The sequence below is a fragment of the Orbicella franksi genome, chromosome 1, assembly GCF_964199315.1.
Source record: "Orbicella franksi chromosome 1, jaOrbFran1.1, whole genome shotgun sequence".
Taxonomy (NCBI): Eukaryota; Metazoa; Cnidaria; class Anthozoa; order Scleractinia; family Merulinidae; genus Orbicella; species Orbicella franksi.
Window position 1 is genome coordinate 17,024,792 of NC_138145.1, and position 24,603 is coordinate 17,049,394.

At 37.5% G+C, this 24,603-nt stretch overlaps 4 protein-coding genes across 4 annotated transcripts; 3 read left to right on the plus strand and 1 right to left on the minus strand.

Annotated features, from left to right (window-relative positions):
* The first annotated feature begins 88 nt into the window (after positions 1-88).
* LOC145493738 (uncharacterized) lies at positions 89-2,933 on the plus strand. Its single transcript, XM_081473198.1, has 2 exons — positions 89-1,614; positions 2,622-2,933. The coding sequence occupies exons 1-2, from the start codon at positions 1,174-1,176 to the stop codon at positions 2,931-2,933; spliced, it is 753 nt and encodes a 250-aa protein (XP_081329324.1). The 5' UTR covers positions 89-1,173.
* Positions 2,934-3,214: 281 nt separating this feature from the next.
* Positions 3,215-8,120, plus strand: LOC145493708 (uncharacterized). The gene is made up of 5 exons (XM_081473175.1): positions 3,215-3,533; positions 3,802-4,778; positions 5,378-5,943; positions 6,635-6,757; positions 8,021-8,120. Exons 1-5 carry the CDS (start codon positions 3,215-3,217, stop codon positions 8,112-8,114), a joined length of 2,079 nt encoding a protein of 692 aa, XP_081329301.1. The 3' UTR covers positions 8,115-8,120.
* Positions 8,121-11,197: 3,077 nt separating this feature from the next.
* Positions 11,198-14,751, minus strand: LOC145493749 (vesicle-trafficking protein SEC22b-like). The gene is made up of 5 exons (XM_081473210.1): positions 14,563-14,751; positions 13,392-13,492; positions 12,570-12,730; positions 11,933-12,079; positions 11,198-11,352 (listed from the first exon to the last, which is right to left on the minus strand). Exons 1-5 carry the CDS (start codon positions 14,635-14,637, stop codon positions 11,198-11,200), a joined length of 639 nt encoding a protein of 212 aa, XP_081329336.1. The 5' UTR covers positions 14,638-14,751.
* Positions 14,752-14,761: 10 nt separating this feature from the next.
* On the plus strand, positions 14,762-24,588 carry LOC145493727 (polyprenal reductase-like). The gene is made up of 3 exons (XM_081473188.1): positions 14,762-14,991; positions 16,452-16,786; positions 21,411-24,588. Exons 1-3 carry the CDS (start codon positions 14,816-14,818, stop codon positions 21,803-21,805), a joined length of 906 nt encoding a protein of 301 aa, XP_081329314.1. The 5' UTR covers positions 14,762-14,815; the 3' UTR covers positions 21,806-24,588.
* Positions 24,589-24,603: the final 15 nt, after the last annotated feature.

The window sequence follows — 24,603 nt, forward strand, 5'->3', positions numbered from 1 at the left end:
TAACCTGCTTTCTCTAGATCCACATGATATAATATTGTCGTGATTAATTAACGCATACAATGGTCAGACACCATTTTTTTTAGTTAACAACGTATCTAAGTACATATTTTTTTGACCGCAGTTATCAATAACAGGAAAAAGATGATAACAATAAACTCTGCCCGTTGGGGCAATGGTTAAGTCATGTCACCGTTGCTGGTATTTACTCAGAAATTTTCTTTACATGCAAAGGGCAAGTTCCACTTCCGGGATGATCCTGGTGTTCGAGAGACGGGGATGCTTGTGGTCTAGCTCAGGGGTGTGAAGTGAGGATTTTGTTGTCACCTGGGATGGAGTGTTGAGCATAGAAGCCAGTATTTTGACGCATCAAGCAACCTTTTAAGGTTTAAGAATAACGGCATGCCGTTATACTGTGCTAATGGTTGAGATAGATGTAGCATGATATCTTTTACATTTCTTCGCAGATAAAAGCATTTGATGACACTGCCATTATAGGTACTTGACTTTAAATTTGAAGGTGGTTTGGATTGGTATCATTCATATAAGCTTGAGTCACGCTCAGGAGGCCCAGATTGGCCTCCTTTTCGGGTTTAATTCCATTTTTCAACGAGCATCGACGAACTTCACATGGAAATCCCCCTCGGGGTTCTACCAAGAGCAAAGGGCGAAAACAGGAATTTACTTGGCCTACAGCTACACGACCAGAGTCCCTTACTGCGCAAGCTTATAATTAAAGGGCTCAGTCACGGTATTTTGAGTTATTTTGGCCACATACAAAATTACCTTTCAATGGTAGGAAACCTGAAAATAACAGTTTAATAAGATAGAAAAACACTAAAGAGATAATGATAAACCATAAAGGAACAAGGATTGCTAAGGATGGAGAAGATTAACACGGATTACAAACGACGAATTTGAAACATTGAGGCTAAACTTTTCAATATGCGCAAACCGTGACTGAGCCCCTTTAAGATTGATGAAAGGAGTCCGTCACGTCCGTCACGTCCGTCACAGGCGCCGCGCCTAAACCCAGGATAGGATCGCCAAAGAGGATGAAAGACCTGGGTACGAGGAACTAAAACAGTTTTGGCGCCAAAAAAGTACAAAGCTTGCCGCGGCGCGGCGTGTTTGGTTGCGTTGACAACTTTGAAACTCCGACAGTTCATAATCAAAATGGCCGGAAAGAAGAGTCGTAAACGACAAACGGGCTCGACAAAGAAAGTTTCCAAGCGAAATGAAAACGATGGAAGTGTTTCAGTTGAAGAAAAGAAACCAAAATTAGATGATGGTTTGGAAGAACAGGCCGAACAGTCTGACAAACGAGTACAACAACCGAATTTGGAAACCCGGACAGTTGCAGACACAAACAACGACTTTGCGGAAGATTTGCAGTCAGAGGAGAGCAAATACGTCCCACCGTTTACTCGTAAATCGAAGAGAACCTTGCAAAGAGATAGATTGAGCTCTGTTTCTCCAGATGTGAAATCTACGCGGCCAAAACGGCCTTGGAAAGGCAAACGGATTTCGAAAGAAACCCAAAAAAGCCTTGCTGATCAGGAAACCCCTGCTGATCAACAAACCAATGACATGATAGGCGCGAAGGACTCGCCAAAGGTTTGTTTACAATGCTTTGCATAGGTTTATGTATAAATTTAGGTATGCAGTTAAGATATATAACTTTAAATTGAAAATTCAAGTCTTACCCTCACAGCTGTCATGGGGGTTTATGTGTAGTGGGTTGAGGGAGGAGTGGTGAGCTCAAGATGTGATTTTTGCGCTCAAGAGCAGGAAAGGGTCCGCCTTCACCTAGTCTCCTTCGCAACCACCTGGGCTGAAGTCACCTAAGTTCCCTGTCCCCTTGCGGTTGCTTCACACTGACATGCGGGGAGGGGGAGCTTTTTGTGACTTTGGCCTAAGGGGCTGTAAAGGAGACTAACTTTCACCCCACCCTCTCTTCGGAAACCTATTATCACTGCTCTCCCCTGCTCTTGAACACCTCTAACAACTTAGTGGATCTCTAATACATGGACAGTTTGTAGTTGTAAAACAAAAGGTGTAATGAGAAGAATAATGCCTCTGCATGTGCATTTTGCATCTTACATGTATTTAATTTCTTAGCTGTCCTCTACATACAAAAGAACAATTACTTATATATGACCAACTTCTATGTTTTGTGGAGAACACCCCTCATGGTGATAAATGATCTGTTTTTTCATAATTGGAAATTGAATGCTGCCTTCACACATTCAGCTGATGATAGTTCCAACACTGGTCAACAAACTGAACAGATAAATCTAACTAGAGAGTGACAAAATTCTTTGTCGAATATATTGAATTGATCTTTCAAATGTGGCCCTCAGCATTACTGTCATAACGTACATAAACTCCCTAAAATTGCTTTTAGGGGCAAGACTACAATTGTGGTCTATGACAGTCAAAATGATGGGGAACATGAGATTCACTTATTACAACAAGGAGTTTGCTGTTGATAGCTCACCCGTACAATGACATTAGTTACATCCGAGAAAGTCAAACACCAGATTTAACAAACCTTGACGGAGATTTCAGAACCAAACTAGGTTATATCTTGCTTATGTGTATTGGTATGAATTCCTTTACAGATGAGAGAAGAAGAAAAAGAGGAGGGCATAGATGTTGAGGCATTGGAGGAAGTGATGATTTGTACCCAAGAAAAGAAAGACCTTGTTGTATTCAGCTCTGGTCAAAACACAGCAGATGAACTTGCAGTAACAACAGATGAAGTTCTTTTATCTTCAATGGTTTCAACTGCTCGCGAACAGACATCAAACATTGTTATGCTTGTTATTGAAAATCTTTTTGAGGCCATGTACAAGCGGATGAACCAGTGTAATAATAGTAATATAACATCAGGTGAGAATTGCTTGTTTCTCTTCCACCTTTTTAAGTTCTGAATGTTAGTAAGTGGATGCTTACCAGCAAGTTTGTCTACAAAGACGGGTGCATATCATTTAATAACAGAAGCACTGTTGGTAATGCACTTGTCTAAAAAATACTTGTAAATGGGTAATGTTAAGACCCAGACCAAAGTCAGATAATATATCCACATTGTAGCACATTATGAATGTGCATGCATAGGGTGAAACTTTAGCTTGTGGTATTGAACCTTCAGCCTATAGTGATCATAGTAAACGAGGTAGATTTGAATTCTGTCCCAACTTGGATTTTGCAAGTTATGGATCAATGTAGATGTAGATTAAACACATTGCAACAGTTTGCTTCTACAAAGTGCAGATTTGCACTGAATTTATTGGCAGGCCAGGAGTTGTGCACTACTGAGCTAACTTTGGAGATTCTCAGCCAGCTTTGGAGAATCTTTGGAGATTCTCATTGTCAACATGCCAGGGCTGTCATTAAGGGCCATAACCTGCAACACCTGCTATGGCTGAGTATGCTTGATGAGCACTTGATGTTTCAGGTGAACTTATCTGTGGTTAAGGCAGTTCACCTCCAAAGTAACACGTCTGTCACAGTTGTGAAAATTAAGGCAACAGGTAATTCAGAACTTATTGTCAGCCCTGATGTTCTAGTTGTAAAAGAAGGATTTTCATCATAACATTGTGTGGAAAGCTACTGGATGCACTCAGTGAAGTTTTAGAGCCTCATTCATATCTGACATCCTCAAATCTGTAGTTCTGTTTGAATCCTTAATAACCCAAAACATTGCTCTAACATGCATCATATCAACACCCTTTTGTTTCCTTTTACTTGATGATATTTTTAGAATTCCAATGTTGTAATTAATTTGTTACTCTTCAACAGAATTTAAAGAAGAACCCAAAGCATCTGTAGAAGAGACAGATACTCACTCAATTGTAAATATTGAGATTCAAGTTGCTGATAGCAGCAAAGAAATTGATGTCATATCTGAGGAAGCATTAAAGAATAATATAGAAACTGCAGCTAAACCTGTCATTCTGACAAAAGCAGCATTGAAAAAAATTGTAACTGGAAAGACTCCCTCCAAAAGTGTGAAAAAATGCAAAGCCGTGGCTAATTCTGAATCTCAAACAACAACATTACAACAACAACAGAATCAAGCAACAACAAACAAACAACAACACACATCAGTTGAAGGCCATGTCCATTCAACACAAGAGACTGCTACTTCAGAAGATGCTTTTGAAAAATATGACACAGGAATTAACAACCATGCTGATGAAACATTGGAAAATGACAATAACGGAGATTTGCCATACAACCCTCATCAGAATGAGAGCAAGACTACAGTGAAGCAGCAAGGAAATTCAGAAACTGATAATGAACCTGACAGTCAAAATCATACAGTAACAAGTAAAGGTGAAATGTGTGCTAATGACAACGATGCTGAACCCAACAACCTCGCAACAGAAGGCTCACCAATAACCAACCTAGAAGTGAAGGATGCAGTTTCACTTAATAATGCCATCACATCAGGAAATGAAGAAGTGCATGCCTTCAGCGTGTCACCAATACCAATGGACAAGGACCTGAGTTCAACAGACATCTGTTGTGGAAATCATGTTTCAGAAAAGGAACATCACCAACAGAGAGCCAGTGATGATTTCTTAAAGTCAAATGAACTTACAGGAACGGTCCATATGCCAAACATGGATACACCTTTGATAGAAAATGAAGTGTATAGTACAGTAGAGTCTAGAAACTGTGGAGAAAATTCAAATAATATGTGCCAAATTGACAGTGACCAAGACCTTGACCAAATGGTTCCTAATAATTGTGAAACCACTCCTGTTATGTTGGTAAGTACCCTCACGCTAGTTTTTATTATTATTTTTTTTTTGCTGCAACAGACACTGATAAATAAGGCAAAGTGTGTGACCTACATTTGGAATTCCAACTGATGCAAAAGTGGTGCAGTCATCATAAAGCAACAGTAGGAATTCATTGTTTATATTTTGCCTCATTAGCACATGGCTTTGCATAGAGAAACAAAAGAGTTTGTCTAACTTAGTAATTAGTGAATGTTTAGCTTTTTGGGTGTAATATTGAAGGATGTTTTTTCTTCCAAAACTTGGAAAAGTTTGGTGTGGCAGATCTAAACTCTAACAAGCCTTTGTAAAATTATGAGTATTTGAACCTGCACCACACAAAATGTATTCAATGCACTGGACTCAAATATCTCAAGAAACTTGATTGTGACATTCTCTTTCAGTATTCCCCCAGTGCACGATCCATTTTTGTGTGTGAAGCAGTAGTGTTGAGGGAAGACATAAAAAGTTTTGTTGAAATGATATGTCCATGAACATATCAATAGATAGTTATCATTTATTATGGTTTACCTGTGCAGTAAGTTGTTTTAATTGCAGAATGTTATTTAAAAACAATTTTAACTTTTCAGCAAGAAAATCCAGATGAGGAATCTTTTACAAGAAAGCCAAAGAGAAAAGAGATAGATTTGGAGGTTTCTGCTGGTGTTTGTTCCGAGCAACAATGTTCCCCTCATGTTGATGAAGAAGAACATGGATGTCATGATCTTGATGTACAAGTCGACAAGATCCCCACTACTGAAACTAGAACAACCAGGAAAACAAATGAAACCTGTCAGGAGTCACCACAACTGCTTAAAACTAGTACTGCTCAGGCATCAGATTTTTGGGTGGATCAAGAGCCTATGACACATGAACAGATAACAATGGACAAAACTGTGACATGTGCAGAGTTACCATTGCAAAGTGAGTCTTCTTGCAAACACAAGTCAGAAACAGGTGAAGTACACCAAACAGTGGCAGATGAAATTACTGAGAACCTATCAAGCAAGGTGGAAGCAGGGTGCTTTTTGTTTGGTTTTGATGCTGACATTATGGAATTTGATTCTTTAATGGACTGTACTGACTCACAATTAGTTCATGTTGATGATTCTTCAAATGAAAATCTACATCCAGAGTCTCACAAACGTGACGCCAGGTAAATGTTGGAAAGATACCATGAACAGTTCTAGAAAGTATCATGCCAGCCTCATAGAAGGCCATCAGAAATTCTGAAAGGGAGGGCAGTTTGAAAGGCCAAATGTCTTTGTTGTAGGGCAAAATGAAATTCAGGTTAAAATGATTTTAACCTAGTTTGATTCTGAATTTCCTTTGTCCTGTAACCCTAATTATTCATGATCCATGAATAATAATAGGGTTAAGACAAAGAAATTTCATTTTAACCTAAATTTCATTTTAACTGACAAACATCTACATTGGGACTGGAATTTCCCGATGGGCAGGAGAGGGTCTGAAACCAAAATCTTCTGTGGAAGGAGTATGGTTATATTCTGGAACAACACACTTAATTCTGCAAAGTTTTCTGTGCCCTTTATACCTGCATGTGAAAGTTGTTGTACAGGGAATGGCCCCTTGAGTTTCTCTTAGTTTATTTTTTTATTTCAATTGCCTGAGGTATCAAAGACTGTGATCATAATTTTTTAAATCATAAATACTTTTTCAATGTGAACTAGCGAAGACAAAGTTAAAGACACACTTTGATAAAATTAAATGAATTAATGGGGGCTTTCATGAATGTACATGTACATGTTTATTAACATATGGCAACTTATTTGTTTAACAATTAATGTTTGATGGTAAAGTAAATATTATTGCTCTTTCATGTCCAGGCAATTATTAAAAGATTGTAATGTGGCAGGAATTGGCACGAGTAATGGATATCATTGCAGTGTGGAGGTGCCTTCTGACAAGGGAATGATCAAAGGACTTATCAGTGAGCTTTCAGGATTAAAGTAAGATTTGATTTCTTGTACCTTCCAACAGTGATTTTTTGGTGAAGGTATAATTGCTGTGCTTGAGTCAGGGTGTTCATGTCCTCTGTTTCAACAAGAAGCTTTAAGCTTAGAACTAGCAGTTAAACTTTAAATCCTTTTGGGTGGCTTAAAACAGTTTCCAGCAGTTAGATTTTGATGGGTCATTATTACCATCTTCCTCAGTTGATGCAACAATCATGGTATCAACAAACTACCCAATGATTGGTGAACACGTGATCATTTTCGTGACACAATGGGTTACCATAGCAACAGTATGACCTGCTAAAACCACCCCTAATTACAGCTTTAGGGGCTTATAATTTAAAAATGGCATGGTGAAATCTTCTTATATTGTCCATTTTTGATAAGCATGGTAAGATGCAACTTTAGGCAAAGTTTAAAAAAATTCTGTACATAGGGTTCAGAGCCACCTTAAATTTTCGAAACTTTAAGGTGGCTCTGAACCCCATGTATAGATATTTTTAAAACTTTGCCAAAAGTTGTGTCTTATTATGCTTATCAAAATTTTATACTGTAAAAAAATTTCACTGCTTTTCTTCCCAATACTGTACAATTTGTGACTAGCAAATAATGTAGTTCAGGGGTTTAAACTCACATAGACGTGTTTCTAAAGGACACTTTACAGCATTACCTTGGCACACCTGTTACATGTAGCTTACAGTAGTAGAGGCATAACGATCTTATGGCCTTCATTTCCATGAAATTAGAGGGACATGCAAATTTTAGCATTGCAAGCCTAATGCTATTTTTTGGATTGCACACATGGACAAATACGCAGACACCTAGAATAACTTTTAAAAATTATGTGTCACAATGAAGAAAGTGTAAACTTGGGCTATGAAGTTAAACATCTCTCTCTCTTGAAGAACATTAGTAAAACCATTGAGAAAACATCCCCTGCATCACAGAAATGTCTGACAGCTGCAAACTTGAAACCCTCCCCTCTCCTCAGCCTTTTACCCTACCAGCCCATCCCCTTGGGTCTTGGATGTCTCACCCTCCCCTCCTCTCCCTCTCTTGCTCTCATGGGCAAGGTAGATGACTACTAAGGATTACAGACTTTTGAATGCCCTGTCAAGAAAGTGAGTGCCCTTCTCTCGGATCTGCCAGTATCAAAGGATCTTTGCTAATGTGTGTGATGTGTATTTAGTACTTCCTTTGAAATGTTGCACAATGACTAACATCGTAGATTAATTAATGTTTTCTTTTGTGTCATTTCAGTAAGTTCATCATGGGGGCATGGAAAGATATGGAGAACCAGAAGAAGAAAAGACAAGCCCGATTAAAATTAGGCAAGATGAAAAAGTTGAAATAATAATAATAATGAAAAAATGGAGTTCATGTGATATGGTTGCACAAGATGTTTGGTTATTGTTTTTACTACCATGTGTTATAAAACACCCTTCAATGATTATTTCATATCCTTGGATATCTTTTTAATTTTAGGGTCAGTTTTTCATGGACTCATGGTAGATGTAAACTTAAGGTTTAAAATGTGGATATCAATCTTTAAATTGCTGTGTGAGATCAATTATTTGATATTTAAACAGAGCAAGAGTTCAGCAATACAATATTATTGTTGACTCTATTATTAGTTGTGTTAAGCAGCAGGCTTGACTGTGTATCACATTACAACACAAAAATAATTATTTTGCTCCTATTAATGGGAGATTTTGTTTTATTACAATTTTATTTTGATGCAATAGTTGCAGCTTAATGATTGTGTTTGCCACATTTCTACTATTTGATGCAACAGTATTAAGGTTATCGTAACTTTGCAGTCTCCACAGATCCATTATAAATTAATCTCACTGAGGGTGATCAAGCCCTTTTGAATTTTGAAAGTAATAAAAAAAAATATTTCACAAAATGTTTCATGAATGTTCTGTGTTATTGATATAAATTAAATCAATATCTATTTACAGTAATAATCTCAGCTTGCTAAATGATAATGATCCTCTGGGAAAGACAAGGTATGTGTGTTGAACCAGTAGCTGAGACTGGAAAACAATTCACACTTTGCACTAAACAGCAAGAATTTAACGAACCTGTATGTTTCATATTAGGATGCTGAAAGGAAATATTGGTTCTATTATATTATTGAATATTCCCTCATGAAAATTTGTATGACCACTGATCATAAATTATTTTAAGAATCAAAAACTACTCATCTAGCGTTGTATATTTGCTAATACAGTTTACTATACCTCTCGCTTACTTTGCATGCCAGGACTGATCAATTTAGCAGGCCATTTTCTAGCGATACTGTAAGCTGAAACCATTTTTGTTGACAAATGGTCTCGTTATTTCACGGCCAAGTTTGCTTAACATGCATGGCAAAACAGGCATGTAATATGGTCCTTGTTTGTCAAAATTTAGAGAACACGAATAATTAAAACGTTATAACTACTTGCAGGTGACTGGTCTTGTTTTTCACATGGGTCACTCATTTAAAGTTGTAATGATTTCCCAAACCCATTGGACAAACAGGAAAGATATAAAATCTTACTAACTTTGTCTTCTTGGTCCATACAGTAAGTTATGGTAGATCTTTGTCCCCCCCCCCCCCCCCCCCTCAATTTATGGCCCATACACTTAGCACTTAGACCAAAAAAAATTCATTAGTAAGAGGCATGTATTGACCATTTAATTTTGAGAGTGGACCACATTAAACTAAACAGTAACAAAAGAATGTTTGACTTCACTCCAGACATGTTCTTAGTATAGTCAGATACCCCACATGATCTTGGTTGTGCTACCTGATCAGTATTGAAATTTTTTGAACCTTGTCTTCTAAGAACACATGCTATTTAGGAATTTATTACAATAATTTTTGTCATGACAGATTGTCAGATATTTATCTGACATAAAATCTCATTCCTGTAGTTTATTGACCTGACATTTTCCCTTGTGGTAAATTTTCTCACACTCTTAGTATTTCTTACAGCTATATGGCACCAGTAGCCTGCAAACGCAGACGTATTTCCGGCCGTCACTTGGTTCCGCCGAAAAATAATGTCTGCAAACCTGAGCCAGGAAACGATTTCTGTGACGTAATGACTTTTGTTTCTCCTTGGCCAATCAGATTCCATGATAGAATGAAACTCGAGTGCTCCTCGCAGTGAATACCACGTGCAGTAAATCTGGGGTTATTTGAGCTAAACTGTGATTGGCTTAGAATTCCTACGTCACAGAAATTGTTTTCTGGCTCAGGTTTGCAGAAGTTATTTATCGGCGGAACCAAGTGACAGCCAGAAATACGTCTGTGTTCGCAGGCTATGGCACCAGTTGCTTTTTGAAGGGATAAACTAATACAATAGCAAATTCATCTGGATTGTACGGTTGACCTTATCACTTCATTGCCATTATCAGGACAGTAACTGGTCTGGAAATTGGTAATAAGGGACAGACTGATTTAAACATGGTTGCATAACTCCAGCTAAATGTTTTACCATCAATTGCTGCAGGTCGACAGCCAATTGTTTGTGTAGCAGAATAACATTTCTATAAACTGCTTCAGTAGGACCCTGTTAATCTGACAAACAATAAGGCCAGCAGTGTCTAGTCATAATGTGGTGATCACATTAAAATAGCAGGACTCATAAAATATTTAACAAATAAAGAAACCTAAGCCGTGTATTACACAGTGATAAAACACAATGGACATTTGAGAACACGAGGAAAATGTAGAAAACAAGAGCCACAGGCAAGTGTTTTCTACATTTCTCAAGTTTTCTCAAATCTCCGGAGTGTTTTATCACAGTGTAATACACAGCTTAGACTTCTTCAGGGTTGCTTTAGGATCAGATTTTTCATGCGCAAAACAATAAAACATGCTTTTTGTATGTTTTATACTCTGATTTATAAAATGGGTTTTTGACCAATCAGCACACGCAGAGTCCTTTCTACATTATAAAGGAAAATATCTGATAAACTTTTGTTTGGGCCAAAGAGAGCAGTCAGTTGAATTTGCTTCCATACATCACAGCACAATCATGCTGTTGTGCAAGGTACTGTGGTGCCTGGAAGGGGAATGAACCAGTTTCTCACCTAGTGCTATGGTTTTAAAGTAAAGGGAGTAATCCCAAGCAGTGAAACAGTGGTGTTACAAAGGGTAGGTGGTTGAGTTTGCCAACTTAATCAGGTAATTAGCCCAGAGAGTGGCCAGCTGATGCAAATAGTGACTTTGCCAGCAGAGGCCTACTTTTGACAACTCTGGTGACAATTAAAAATGTCAACAACAGGTTTATAACTTTACTTCATGTAATTGTGTACCTACCTGGCTAACTACTATTTCATAGAAATGTCTAGCCAGTAAGATCATATTATTATTACTATTAATGACATATTTAGTTAATATAAGCTCTATATTTCAGCAAACATGCTGTGTGCTATTCCTCAAAACCACCAGAACCGAACATAAATCATAAGCACTACAAAAATTGTTCCTACAGCAGCGTATTTGGCATAAGAAGAACGAAGATTCAAGTAGGTTGCATCTTTCTTGTATTTTTCAGACTGGAACCTTAGATTTCCTGCCTTGTCATCTAACACTAGAAAAAAAAGAATAACGAATTCTTTGTTCACTGAGGTTAAACAAGCTAATTAAATCTTCATAAGTGTGAAAAGCAGTATCCATGCCTTGTGGTTCAACACATAAATTATTAATACAGACATCTTGTTATAAGTAAAGAGAGGTTTTAATCCCTAGCCCATATATTTTCTCTTAATATTCATTCAACATAGATGCAATGGTAATACATACACCTCCTGCTATCTGAATTAAAGACATGTTTCACAATTTTTGCACCATTTTCTACTGGAACGAAGAAACTGAATTCATGAAATTTGATTTCTGCAAATGCCAAACAATAAACTTATGAATAACTTTGTAAAATACATAAAATTGAGTGATGCTGGGTCCAAAGGTGCTGATCTGTTTTCTGTTTCTTACATATGTTTTTCTGTACAATTTCTCACAAACAGCCTGATTCTGTCTTGAAAACAGTAATTGTCCAGACAGTGAAAACAGATTGAAAATTAAATATACAATCTCATGCCTCAATTTTTTTTTATTCCTACCGATATGAAAATGCTAGCCTGACTGGTCCCCCTTGTAACTCACAGACATACCTGAAATTTGTTCCCCTCTTTGAAGAACATCATCAATGTTTTGAACCATAATTCTCTGTACATCATGGAGTTCATCATTTAATCTGTTTAAATTTCTTCTTGTTCTTGAGTCCTGGTAGTTCTTTCTTGCCTTTTGAATGTATGTGTCTAAAAGACAGCACCTAGTTACTTACTTTAATACTATGACAGCATCTTGTTTAGTACAATTTGGTGAATGCAATTTTGGTACATTATATTAATCTCTGTCTTGGAATATACTTTTGTCCAGTCAAAGTTTATCTTCACCACAAGTTGTGTCCTTGAACAAAACGTTTTACTCTCACAGTATCCCTCTCCCCTTGAGTATTAATGTCTTGCACATTATTGGGACAATCTAAACAATGTTGCAGGGCAACCTGTATAGGACTAGCAACTTACTCAAAGCCACTTCATGCTAAGGAAATCGGAGTTAAGCACCTGCCTAAATATAAAAGCCATAACATTATTGGCTTTCAACAGACTTTATCTTATCAATACAGTAACCAAGTGGCAAGATTTTACCAGACAGTTAGATTAATAACAGGGCTCCATCTGACGAGACTCTAGCAAAAAACAACTTAATGAGAGAATCACAACGTAGTACTATGTAAATGCTCACCAAATTCAATGAATGAGTAGGGTCTAGTTGCTGTAGCAATTTTGTGACCAAACTCCCTGTGAAACTCAGAAGATAACTCCTCAAGAAAACTAAATGCTGCTCTTTTGGAGAATGTCTTGTCGGTTAACGTCAAGAAACACACACCATTTTCGATAATGTAACTGTTGACAAAAGGAAAAGAAAGAACAATATCATTATCACGGTCTTGACAATATGTCATAAAATCAAATATTACTCTGCATGTTGTCAATGCTTCATAACAGTCATATGTAAATATCAACACAACATCCAGAAAAACATATTTTTCAACTCCTCTATCACGTTGTTACAAGTCTTGAGGTCATGACCCACATTTTATTCTAAAGTGCAAAATCCAAATGGCAAAACTCTGTTACGGTTAGAATATTGGGAAAGAAACATCAAGAAAATCCAAATGGCAAAAATCTGTTATGGTTAGAATATTGGGAAAGAAACCTCAAGTAAGCAAAATGTTGTTGGTTCCTGGTCGAAAATGCATGCATCAGTCGTAACACATGTACTATGGTAGTTCTGGCACTGAAAAACACAAAATTCAGTGGTCTCCATGACAATTTTGTTAGGTTTGTTTCTTTGCAATTGATTGAAATTCTAGGTGCTTTAAAAAAAAAAAAGTCAATGGTGTCATGTGCCCCTATAGAGCAATATAGATACACATGTAGAATAGACCTAGATGTAACTGCAAGAAGCTTTTATTATTAAAATAAAAAAAATTATTTTGGTACGGATTGCCATCTGTGTTACCAATGTGATTGCTTAGCTCTGCTATTTAATACATGTACTCACTGAAACATCATTGTTCCAGTTTCAATGCTGCTTCTTGCTGGTGAGTGGTCTGTGAGTTTTCTGAACAACATCTTGGCTTGTGCTTGGTAGTCCTTAGTGGTCTAAAAGAACAACAAAATACAAATGGTTAATTTCTTTCAAAGGAAAAAACAAAAAGGCTGGAGGTACTGTTGTACTGATTTTTGTATAGAAAGTAAGCTTTGTGGCCACTCCTTTCCTAATATTGATCTGACAAATTTATTTTTAACAGATCTGTGCAAAGTTAATGGTACTTGCTGGTAGTGTCCGAGGTGTGCATTTCTCAGTTTTGTTTCAAATCTCTCAACTTTCGCATTTGATATTTTTAGAACATGTGACAGATAAATCTCTTTTGATTGGACGAGAGTATATCATAGGACACATAATGAACAGGTATCTCAACAAGCTATCCACCATTTTTATGACCCAGGTTCTGCAGGTTAACAGCTACCAGTGCTAGAACTTTGGACTGACATGCAAGTAATGAACCGCGAGACCTTAATAAATTTGTGACCAAAACCTGCAAATGTGTCATCCGCAGCTAAGTTGATTAAAATTTGGAAACCTAAATTAATTCTCTTAGTTGCAGCATATAAAAGAACACTAACAAGCCTACGCTGGTTTTCTCTTCATGACCCTCAAATGTATAAAAGCAGGTTAACTAGTAGTAAAGTGCTTAATGGTTACCATATGCCTAACCAGCAGAGATAAACAATTCAACCTCTTCCTTGTCAAAATTATACTGACTGTCCTTAGACAGACAGACAGACAGACGACAATTGCAGCTCTCTATAAAATCAATTATATTTACAGGGACTTCAAATGTAAATATTTCAAGTAGTTGTAATGTAGCTGTAAAACATATATTTTGGGACACGTGTACTATAAACAACAAACAACGTTTACTTTTGTGAAGTCAGCAAATTGAATGTGCAAGACAGTCTCGGACTGTGAATGATGTACGTTCTTCAGTGTTCTTTGAAATCTGGACGTTTGCGAGAAAGCAGAAAATATCAAGCGCTGTTTGAAAGATAACATATATACCTGTATATTTATACTTATAAAAAAAAGGCTGCATCATATAAAAGAAAACTGACCGTACAAAAAGAGAGTTGAGCTTATGGGTTTGGTGTTACATGGTACATGAACTTACGTCTTGATCACTTTGCATAGAGGCTGCCAGTTGTAAGCCGTCGATAACACGGCCTATCATTGTCATCACAACCATCCTGATGAAATGCTATCTTTTTGCTCGTGTGTAGTACAATAAAAAGCCCAAAAAGCAACTGTATGGTAAAGCTATTTTCCGGCAATTTGTACACTTTCGTTTAGTACACGTGGATTGCGCTTGCGTGTTATACGCTGTTTTGAATGACCGCTGGGTTACTTGCAGGCGCGCATTCAAAATGGACGTTCTCTTCGTGGGTTTGAGTTTCCTAAATTTAGGTTGCTTTCTTGTTAGTTTGTTGTACTTAATGAAGAGTTATATCCCTGAGTGGCTACACGACATTTTTGAATGGGGAAAGACTAAGCGTGAGTTAAAGCAAAGCAGCTGGACTCAGTGTCTCCATGTCCCAAACAGGTGGGAGGAAACGTCTGGCTTGTCAGACAAATGGTCAGAGGTTACCGAGAGGTCACATGTATCGCGTATAAGTTATTGTGCAAGAGCTAAATATAGCAAGTAATCTTAAAGATGTAGCAACGTCATTATTGGTGATCATAACTTCTTGACGTGATAAAGATTTATATAATACGATTGTGATCCATATATGGCCTGAGTTTAAAGGGAAAATAGGCGGGGAGGGGGTGTGGGAGAGGTTGTTCTCAAACATGTCATAGGTATTTTTTCTGTCTGAATTAGATAGCTCTTGCCTTGCTCGCTCTGAAACAATAGCAAGTGCAAGTTTTATTTTTGTGCTTGCCTATAATTATTAGCACCATTTCAAATGTTGGAAGAAGACGTGAAAAGCTTAACTGTAACTCAGTTGTCGAAAAACATATTCTTGTATGGTTCTAACCTCACTGCTTCTTCAGGTGTGAAAACAGTCCTATTGTGTGTGCCGTTAATAGAGGAGTTCACGCTCTAAGGGGGCATTATGGGTAATCAGGGCAAGATTGCAAAGAAACAAAGTGGCAAAATATATGTTTTTCTTCATATTTCCGTTCTGAGTTTCATTTTCGAGAAGAAACTTTTACTGTAAATAGAGAAACCCCTTTTCTACATTCACTAGCATTTTTGAGTTGATTGAGTGAGGCATTAGCCTACCTATCAGAGTATCAGAGACATTTTTGTGGCTTGAGCAGCTAAGACTTACAAAAAAACACTGCCCACAAAAAACACTGGTGAACCTAGAATAGGTGTTTTTCCATCTACAGAGTATGTTTTGTCTCCAAATGTGAAATCAGAATGGAAATATAAAGATAAACATTTGTTTTACGGCTTTGTTTCTTGTAAATTTGTCCTGATTACCCATAATGCCCCTTAGAGTGTGAACTCCTCTATTGAGAAGTAACAAGTCCTCAGGCCAGGCTTTTTAGATAGCCAACTGGTCAGCCTAGTTACTGCCCTGGGGGGGAAGGGGGAGCACTCCCATATAAAAAGGTCGGAAAATTTGAAACCAAGATCATGTTTTGTGGTTGTGGCCAGCTGAGATTTTTTTCACCCCTAAGAGGTACCAATTCTAAAACAAAACATCTCCTGTTATAATTTTTCTTCTCAATACCCTAAAAGGTACTGCAAAAGCTCCCGCGGTGGACCCTTCGAGGCTGAACACTCTAAGAGATATCAAAACCACTTTTTTAACCCCTTTAAGGTACGAGGAGCACCCTGTCCTTTTATATGGGAGTATCCCCCCCTCCAGAGCTACTGCCAGTTGGTAATATTTATAACATACATATGTCTGTACTTTCTTCTGTGGGCAATAATCTGTTTATTTACAGTGTCCTCAGTTGACACAGCAATGCTAAGGAAATTGATACTTAAAGAAAGTCAGTATACTTTTTGCTATTCTCTAACTCATTAGTGTCTTCTTTATTTTTCAGCTGGTTCACTCATTTCTATGTTGCTGGAAGTTCTCTGTCATGTGCACTTCTCTGGATGTTGCTAAATCATTGTGTTTACAGTGAAACTTCAATGATAGATGGTCTAGCTCAAATACTGGACCTAAACTACAATCCTCATGTCAACTGCTTCACTGTTCTGGTATCTCTTCTTCTTCTGCTGGTACAGACTTGTCGTAGATTGTTTGAATGTTTGTTTATCAGTGTGTTCTCAGGCAAGATTCATTTATCACATTTCTTGGTGGGTGTAGCCTACTATTGTTTGGATGTAACTTCCATTGCTACATCATTCCTCAGAGTAGAGAAAAAAGACAGAGGTGGGTGTAGGGAAATATTCTAAACAATTATGAGATAAATATTTTTGTATCACTGTACGATAAATCTCTTAGCATTCTGTTTACAACACTTCCTTTTCTTGATTATTCTTGATACCAACTAAACTTAGTAAATCTTATCATATAACAATACCATGTACTCAAATTAGTATAGGTAATCATATGGTTTCAAGTTCAGTTTGGAATTAATTTGCACAAGTGAGTTTTTCAAAAAGTTGCTTCAGCGGGTGCAATTTCAGCTTTGAAAAACTCACAAGAGCAAATTAATTCCAAATTGAACAAGAAAAACTGTATGATTACTTATTAATAATATAAACATGAAAAAAATTGTGAGTAGGAAGTGCCAGAAGATCTTTCTTGAAGCCATTTTTTCTCATTGAAGAAAACTTTTTTGAAGGTTTCCGCACAAAATTTTTGTCATCATTTTAGTGTAGCGGCTAACAGCTTCAATTGTTCACTTGGTGATACAAGCATGAAATTTGGCAGGAACATTCTAAATTGTCTATTCTTTCATTCTAGTCGATTAGCCACTTGAAATTCGCATTAACAAGAGTTTTTTTCAAAATGGCTAAAAATGGGTGTGATGTGATAAAATGGCGGCCATTTTAAGTAATATCCTTACTTCCAACTCATCTTGAAGCAACATTTGACCAGTTTATTACTCCCTGATTACAACGTTTTACTGCTAGCATCCTTTAGATACAATTGACTATTCCATACATCTTTCAGTTTCTGAAAATGGCCAAACAATTCTAAAGAATTCTTTCTTTAACAGGCGCTCATGATCTCAAGTACTGTTATATACAGGTTACATTATGTGCCTATCCGTTATCCAGTATGGTAATTCAGTATGCCCAAACAATTCTTTTTTAAACAACCTCTGATCACGTATAAGCTTTCAAATACACAAGTCACATTACATGCCTACTTCAACCGAATTCTGATATTCAGGACAGCAATTCATTACGCCCAGCGGTTTCTAGCTGGCTAATTCAAAAACAGCTTTTCAAACAAGCTTTTGATTTCGTAACAGTGCCAAGTAGTGCTGCTATACAATTCACATTGTATGCCCACTATAGTCAATGACCAGGTGGAGCTACTTTTCACACGAACAGCTACACAAAGCTGTACAGTTCAGCCCAAAACAAAGACATTTGCACCTCCCAGAATAGTCCTTCCTGCAGCCATATCTGATCAGTTCTCGACAACTTGCAGCAACTGATGGAATGTCAGTCCAAAGTATCTGCCACGTGTCACCTCGCCTACTCCATCCCCAATCAGCTGGACTTTTTGTGACAGGTCGAGGGAGAGTGGCCTAACCCCAGATAATTGTTCCCTGGTAGGCAGCATGCTTTGAATGTAGCTTGAGGGCAAACTGAGGTGGTATTGCATCATACGGCCTCTGTTTGCGAGCTAAGAAATTCAGTCTTGCATCGTTCACACTTATATCTGCACTGGACCTCTCATACATGACCACAACAAACTGCTCTAGACTCTGCAGATCAGCGTCGTCAAGAGCTGTCACACACTGAGACCCCTTTACACTCATTCCATGTTTGCCATGCAGACTTCTCTCCTTTGCCATGGAAAGCAGACACACTGTCACATCACGTAAATGCGTAAAAGAATGGGAGTTCACTGGCTTTCTCTGGACCGATTGTGGTTACCAGTTCCTGCACTGGAATCAATCGAAAATTTCCTCCTTGACCAAATGCAATCCACCTTTTTTCCAGGCTCGTTTAAGGATTTCATGACAGATATGGCAATAACTACCACATCCATGTCGTTGGCCTTAATCATTAAAGCCTTACTGCCATCCATTGCCGCATGTCATGCGTGCACAAAAATACGTGGGTCTGACTCTTTGTGCATACATGGTGCTAAATCTTCTAACGCAATTACGCGATTGCAACAGACATATTCCAAGCACGGCATGTCTGCTTCAGACAAGCGGTCCACAAGAAAATGGAAAAGTTCAGTCTTGTTGTTGTTATCTCTCAGAAAGCTTTTCCAATTTTGGGGAGTCTTGTTGGTTGGTGTAACCCTTCTGCGTATCCCTTTGCCCCTTTTGGATTGTGCCTCTACTTTCAGGCTGGACTCCTTATACACATCAAACACATTGTCAACTCTTTGGTACTTGGTAGAATATGATCTACCCCTTGGAAGGATGTCCTCATTGGCGTAGTCATCAAATGTCTTTGACGTACGTGGGGGTTGGGAGTTGACAAGAGCTCAGTGATCCATCTATGATGATTGCATCTGCCTCTGGTTCTGTGTTTGGCATCAAAGCCTTAGACTCAAGTATCTCAACCAGTTGGGATTTCTGGCATGTGTGAAATTTCCCACTGTCACTGGGGTAAGCTGGAGCTGACTGGTGTTTGTGCTGGAAGAAATCATGCTAATCATACTGTCTGCTTTGACATGAAATGGAGAGTTGGGAAAATAGGTGACAGTCCTCTTTCAGTGTCCTCACCTTGGAACTGACGGCACTAGAAATTTCCTCTTGCCTGAAGAAGGTGATCTTGTTCTTTCTATTTGATAGAACAAGGTGTACTCTTCTTTATTCAGTCCTTCATTGAAGGATTGGAACTGATCTTTGCCCCTACTATGGTACGTAGCAACAAGTCTTAAATTAGCTGGATCGGCAATGTCCTTAGCTTTTTGTCTAATACGAGGAGGTCTGCAGACTCTTCTTGAAAAGGATTGCCCATTTCCACTTTCTCAAAGACTGCTATTTGAGCACTTCCGCCTCATTCGTGATGCTTGCTACTGATTGTTGCATCTTAAGTTCCCGCAACCTCTTCATAGCAAGTGACTAGGTGGCTGACCTCTGGTCCAGCTATCATCCACCTCCAGAGTGCTGTAGGGTCCTCTGTCAAGCCTATCGCTCCTCCATCATCCTTGATGACTGCATTGTTTTGTTCGTGGGCTTGGTCGATTGCAATTGACGAGAATTCTTTGCGAGATTTGTGCTACGTCTGGATGTTGTTGATCGATGGTCATCATATATCTCTGCGGTGAATTTAAAGCCACCACGCATAATTTACACTGTTGTTTTCAAAGAAATAGGGCAAAAGTTCTGCCAGCGCCTCACGATATAGGCAAAAGTTGGCTTCTCTTAATGAACGAAACAGTGTTGGAATGGTTAGCTCTAGAGCTAAAACAAAATGCGAACTGTGGACTTTCGAGTCTTCGTTTCTTACACCACTCTTCGAAATCAAGAACCCGTTGTGAACTTTAAAATGTATCTCTGCTATAGCTATTATATGCAGCTTTCCTCTGCTTGTATAGACAACATGCTGTGATATGATATGCTTGACGAGATCTGGTAACACCTGAAGCTGACAGATAAGATTCTGCAGTACCAGATGAGGCAACTCCTGCCTCAACAAAAGCACTTGTCCAACCACTGTCCTGAAGTAAAGACCCTATCAATTTCAGAGCAGCCATTTCTATGTGAAGACCTATCGTTGAGATGAATCGTCTGAGAGGTTTAGAGTGCAAAAATTGTTAAAAGATATGTCAACATTTCCACCCAAACACAAGTAATATGTGAGGGTTAAAACTAAAATCTATTATCGTAATAACCTAGGTACAAAATTCTAAAATACTTACAGACATGCTCCACTTGCCATGATGATGTCTGCCTCTTCTGCGACTCTTGATAGCCTGCGGACATTTTTGCTAGCAGCCAACGTTTACTACTCAGCTATAGTATTTTTTTAGTTTCTTTGCTCAGCAATGAACTTTTGTACTGCAACATCATCAACTTCTCCTGCATAAGGCTGCGAATTAAGTCTATACCTAAAGTTAATGACATCCATGTTGAGATAAAGACCACCTATTTAGTAAATTGTTAAAAAGAAAGTGTTATACCGCCAAATTTGAAGTGGCTAATCGATCAGAATGAAAGAATACTTAATTTAGAACATTTCTGTGAAATTTCATTCTTGTATCACTAAGTGAACAATTTTGCCAAAAAAGTGATGTTAGCCGCTACACTATTTCACGTGATATCATTGGCTTAGAAAATTTCCTATTGTGTTTCAGCCAATCATAATCCAGAATTACGATGTGTAATTTGCACTGGTGTTACACTTGAACTGCACTGCTCTCAGCCAATCAGAATTGAGTAATTTTTTTCATGTATATTATTATAGAGAGGAATATAGTCTCAAATAAGAATTACAGTTTTTGCAGTTGAGCCCAGTTAATCTGTGCCACATGTGAGGGGTGTCACAAGTGGGCTGGGTTGTGGCTGTGAATAAACATTGTTAACACAAATTTATGTAGTGCCTATCAGACAGGCCATGTGCCATCTGTTTACCTTCTGAAATGCAACAGTTGGTGAAAATGTTGTCAAGACTGCCCTCCCTCAATTGTTTCCTTTCAATAATTTAAACACCACATGCAACTTGAAACTATTGTCTTTGCACACTAAGGAGGATCTGATAACATATCCCATTGAAAAATGAGACTATCATTTTTAGGAGAATCAAGGGTAAGTCAGATAAAAACTGCACCAGACTCTTCCTGGAAAATGATGTAATAGGTTTGGAAAGTAAGAGTATGCTCATCATAACTCCTTTTGTTTTATTTTTCCCAGACTGGTGTAGTTCATGTAGACTTTCTTTGGGTACCTTCAGCTGGTACCAATACTTTGGAGTGTTTCTATTTTTATGGGCAAGCTGGCATCAATGGAACTGCCATAACATCCTGGCAAAGTTGCGACACTCGGCAAGTGGAAAAACAGTCAACTTGTACAGAATTCCTTATGGAGACTGGTTTGAGTCCGTTTCTAGTCCTCATTACTTGGCAGAAATCCTAATTTACATTTCTTTCTTTATAATACAAAAGGGACAGAACATCTATGTTGGACTGATTCTACTATACACTATTCAGAACCTTTCACTTGGAGCCGCAGTTACACATGAATGGTACCACAACAAATTCAAGGATTACCCCAAAAATCGTAACAGGATATTTCCTTTTCTGTACTAAGGTGACTGAAATTGTTTTTGGGACTGATCAAGTCTAATTGATCCTAAAACAATGGTACTTTGTGTGAATATTACAACTACTGGTACAAAATTAAACAATAGCACTGGGATAAAAAAAAGACTTTGTTAAAAACTAAACTTTGTGATGGGGTGTAGTCTTGAAGGAACTTTTTTGGCAAGACATGGCAACGGTCCTAAGCCATGTATTTTTGTTTTTCAAACTGTCAAATTCAAAATTTTTTTCCAATTTTTCGTCAGGTTTCTGGAAGTCTTGCCTTAATAATTATTATCTTTTGGATAATTATGAAGGGGTTCTTTTTCTACTTCAGTGTAATTATGATGTAAACCAGATAAACATTTCATCCACTTTTTATCAGGATCTATAAGTGCAGTGGTCAAATATAAGAAAAATTGTAGATCCAAAATTATTATGTTTACAAATATGTTATACGGAACAACAAAGGAATCAAAATTGATGGTAAAAGTGTTTTTTATATAAAGCATTACTTTTATATGAATATTAAATATACAAATGATCCGCTCTTTGACAAGTCAAATATTTTCTACTTCAAAATCAACTGTAAATGTGTTTTTTATCTAAAGTATTATTTTTACATGAATATTAAACATACAAATGATCTGCTCTTTGACAAGTCAAATATTTTCTACTTTAGTGTAATTATGATGTAAATCAGATAAACATTTCATCCACTTTTTATCCGGATCTATAAGTGTCGTGGTCAAATATAAGAGAAATTGTAGATCCAAAATTGTAATGTTTACAAATATATTATATGGAACAAAGAAATCAAAATGGATGATAAAAGTGTTTTTTTATATAAAGCACTATTTTTATATGAATATTCACTATACAAATGATCTGCTCTTTGACAAGTCAAATATCGAGTCTTTTAATGTTATCAGAAGTGAGGGGTTGACAAGGTCCAACCTTTTAGTGTGGACAGACCTGAGGCAATCTGTTCCTTTGAAGTTGTGTGTTAACATACCCAATGTTAAGGTAATTCTTGATTTGAAAGTCTTAAATGTTATGACTATAAGTTTATTGTTTTCTTATAAAACAAAAATTGGAAAAGCCAAGTAAATGGGTCAAGCTAAAGAGAGAATTTAGCCTTGATGACAACCAAGTTTCAGAGGCATTTCTTTTGCCAGTGAGGGTTGCTAACAAACCATATCTACGCTCCTTTCAGTACAAAGTGTTGAATTCTGTTCTGTTTATTAATGAACGCCTGTGTAAAATAGGATACGTTTCTAATCCCAACTGCACATTCTTTCATCAACTAACAGAAACCATATCCCATATTTTGTTCAGTTGTCCTTTTTCAAATTCTTTTTGGCAAGAGGTTAATGAAAAAATTTTGAGTAAAATCAAGAGTTGCAGAAGCCTCTCGCTCACATATTGCGATGTTATTGTTGGATCTTTTGAGGAAGAGATGGATCTATTTTATTATATAGTAATTTTAGGAAAATCTTACTTGTGGACTTGCTGATGTAAAGAAACATTACCTTCCTTAAATTTTGGTAATTAAATATGAAACTGAAAAACACATATATTTCAAATCGAATAAAACAAATTTGTTTATTAAAGAAAATGGTAGATTTTTGAGGAAACAAGTTTAACTAAGAATTAATGTTGAAAAAAGAATTGTAATTGTTGTAATTGTGGAAATAGATAAATAAAGGAAGGAAAAAAAAACTAAAACAAGCATGGCCCAAGTGCCATACTGTATTTAATGAACTACCCACTAACCTAGGTTGCTGAAGCCATATTGGGGAATATTTACCCCCAGTCATTTTTGTACAGGCTTTGCTGCTCTTGGTCTGTACTGCCACAACCTCAGGCCAATATTCCCCAGTACGGCCCTCATGCTCTGTGAATAAGAGATTATTATTCTGTCAAGTATACGTACCAGTTGACAAAGACTTGCGAGTCATATACACATATGAACATCTTTGCAATTTGTTGAATAATACATAGGGAAAATTGACAAGGCTTGTTCAGTGAAGATATCTATCTTATTAGATGTTTTGGTGTGTGGTATTGCTGTACATTTCTACAAGTTGTACCATATTTTGATGAGCCCGTAGGGCGAGTCGTACAGGCTCGTCAAAATACAATCAACGAGTAAAAATATAAAGCGATACTACACACCAAAACATCTTATGAGAGATTTCTTATCCAGCCGCTGTAGTCAATAAATTTATCAATGAAAGAGGGAGAGTGTGACAGTTCTGTGTGCGCACGCTGACCTGTACAGCAAACAGGTTTTCTACCGTACAAGTAACTGTACAATATCGCTGTATATTTGTACTGTTATTTGGACGGTAATCGCTACAGTTGGATATTAAGGCTGCATGGGCACGCCGACCTGTATGGCAAACAGGTTTTCTACTGTACAAATAACTGTACAATATCGCTGTGTACTTGTACTGTTATTTGGATGGTATTCGCTGCAGTTGGATACTAAGGCTGGATATTGGCCATGATCCTTTCTTGTACATGTTTATTGGCATCCATTACATTTCAGTCCATGGTTTTATTTATAGCAGAAGAATCACTAGGATTACCAGCTGAACACAGCTGGGTGATACATCTTGCCAATCACAGTGCAGGATTTGGTTTATCTTGTCTGCTCATGGAGTTAGCCATGTGATAAATGCAATGGTGAGGGAGATTTTTTGTACTCGGTTTAGCCAGCATGTCATTTGTCTTAAAAGGAGTCGAGTTGGATCAACTGTACCAACAGAAACAACTGATCTTTCATCAGTAAAGCATTTGAC